The sequence below is a fragment of the Notothenia rossii genome, assembly GCF_949606895.1.
Source record: "Notothenia rossii genome assembly, chromosome: 6".
In the NCBI taxonomy this organism is placed as follows: Eukaryota; Metazoa; Chordata; class Actinopteri; order Perciformes; family Nototheniidae; genus Notothenia; species Notothenia rossii.
The window spans coordinates 85,993,468-85,995,658 of NC_136909.1; the positions used below are offsets into that span (position 1 = coordinate 85,993,468).

General features: G+C 43.1%; 1 protein-coding gene across 2 annotated transcripts in view; it reads right to left on the minus strand.

The window, feature by feature from the left end:
• Nucleotides 1–853: 853 nt before the first annotated feature.
• Nucleotides 854–2,191, minus strand: part of LOC307044964 (coiled-coil domain-containing protein 172-like) — an 87,252-nt gene continuing 85,914 nt past the window's right edge. For both annotated transcript variants that reach the window (XM_079690424.1, XM_079690422.1), the window contains one exon: nucleotides 854–904. In XM_079690424.1, the coding sequence (XP_079546550.1) occupies nucleotides 877–904 (28 nt within the window). In that variant the 3' untranslated portion in view covers nucleotides 854–876. The remainder of the gene's footprint in view (nucleotides 905–2,191) is intronic.

Below are 2,191 nucleotides of genomic sequence, written 5' to 3' on the forward strand. Positions count from 1 at the left end.
TTACGGCTCAGAAGCGTCCCAGAAGCGTCTCGCCGCTGGGCTCCGCTCAAAATAGGATTGAAGTCTATTTTTCGATGCGATGCAGCCGTAAGGTAATGTCGGGCAGGCAGGAAGTGGAAAGTTCAGAGCATATATAGCATATATAGCATATATAGCATATATATATATGTCTATATACACACACACAAACTCATTTTGCAGACCCTATCCCTCCGTATACCTTCAAGTAGGAGGAGAAATGCCAGCGTTCTCCCCCGGTTTAAAGGCACTGTGTAAATATATATAGAATAATTCTGATGATGAATTCATTTTTTTACCACTAAAATGCAGCAACACATCTTTGATTCATGTCGTTTATAACTGGGATATTACAATTATTATTAACTTTGTCTGTACAAAGTAGTCTGTCCAGGAAATATGCCCAAATCAACTAAAACTGCGAGCCGGCAGGCAAGACGCTCCGCTTCTGAAATGCTTCTGAAACGCGGGCGGTAGGGTATGACGCCGGAGGAGGCCGGACCAACGTTACGCGACGCAGACGGACCCGGTGGAAGGGGTTAGGATCTTTTGTTTAAGAGTTTAGAGTTTTGTTTAGTAGTTTAGTTAGGTTTTTCTTTAAATAAACGGCTATATCTGATCATTAATGTGGATGTGCGTAGATTGTTCTGACCGCTCATAACAACACCAACATGACTCTTTTAAATTAAAGCAACCTTAAAATATTGAGCGCATCACTTAAACACTGAAGATTATTATTTATCTATTTTGTACGCCTCTGTTTTTGTTTGCTGGTGTGATGGGAATGTATTTATCAAATGTTGATAAAGAATCAAACCATTCAGCTGTCTTTGACGTATTTTATTTCTTGAAGAAAGTTCAGTCAGCCACACAGAGAGCATACAGTCTGCAGAGAGGAAGAGAAAGGGAGGGGTGAAGCTTGGTGATGATGAAGGAGCATTCTGGGAGTTAGGGAAGCCGTATCAGGAAGTTCTCAGTTCACCAGAAGGTGAAGGTCATACTGTTGGTGAACATAGAGAGTAGCTAACACTGCAACACTTCTTCTTAATAACAACATTTCCCAAGCTTAAAGTGGACCTATCATGCTATATTTGAACAATATATACCATACCTATATAAAGTATATAAATATTTTTCAAAATACCAAACAGATCCTGCATTTTAGCCATGCCTCATTTCGCTCTATTTGCTCTTTCCAGCCCTGTTTTTGCAAGGGGCTGATTCTGTGAGCTGCAGCTGACCACGCCCGCCTGCAGGAGAGGGGAGCGTGCTCTGAGATCAGCTGCTGGGCTGCAGCGGGGAGAAGAGGGGGACACAAAGAGATCTCCGTCCTCCGTGTTTTATTCTTATATGATTATATAGAGTCGTTATTCATTTGTTTTAAAGCTAAAAAAATAACAAAGAAGACCTTTGACCGGCAGTTTTCAAATTTTGTCCGGAAGATTTAAACTTTAACGGACATGTTGACCGGGGGAAAAAAAATCTAACTGAAACTCTGCCGCACGGTCCCCTTGTTCCTTTGAAGAGGCGGAGAGGTGGGTGTTTGTCATCTGCTGGTGGACTACCTGAGAGAATTAAAGTGCTTACCTCGACGGGGAGGGATTGCATTGAATTACAGCAGCAGGAAGTGCCAACGCTTGCCTCGGGGAGGGAGAAGAAGAGCCACAGCGGAGAATAAACAGAAGGGCAACCATGGCAACCATGGCAACCATGCGTGGGAAGTCTTCTTCGCTGTTTTTGTGGCAGACTGCAGCGCCACTTACAGGCCTGGCATATGTACTACAGCGTCTCCAGCGCTTTCGAGCGGCAATGGCAGGCCGTGGCCCAACCCCTCATAGGTGGAGAGTTGGCCATGTAGGCTCAGAGACTTTTCAAATCTGGATCAGTCTGTATCAGATCCGTTGCAGCCCCATTTTTAGAGATTTGGGTATGGAGCAAAAGAGAGAGGGTTGTGTTTTCTGACACTTGGTGAGTTCCCTGGAACACCGGGGACACATGTTCATGGAGAAAAGACGTACAAAAGTGCATTTTGCATGATAGGTCCCCTTTAACTAAGAAGTGAAAGCAAGTAAATAGAGATAAACATTAGCAAATAAGAATCACACAATGATCTTATTAAAGTAAGTGTGTATAAGTTCTGGTACTGGTTATGGTTGAAAAATGAAAGAAAACA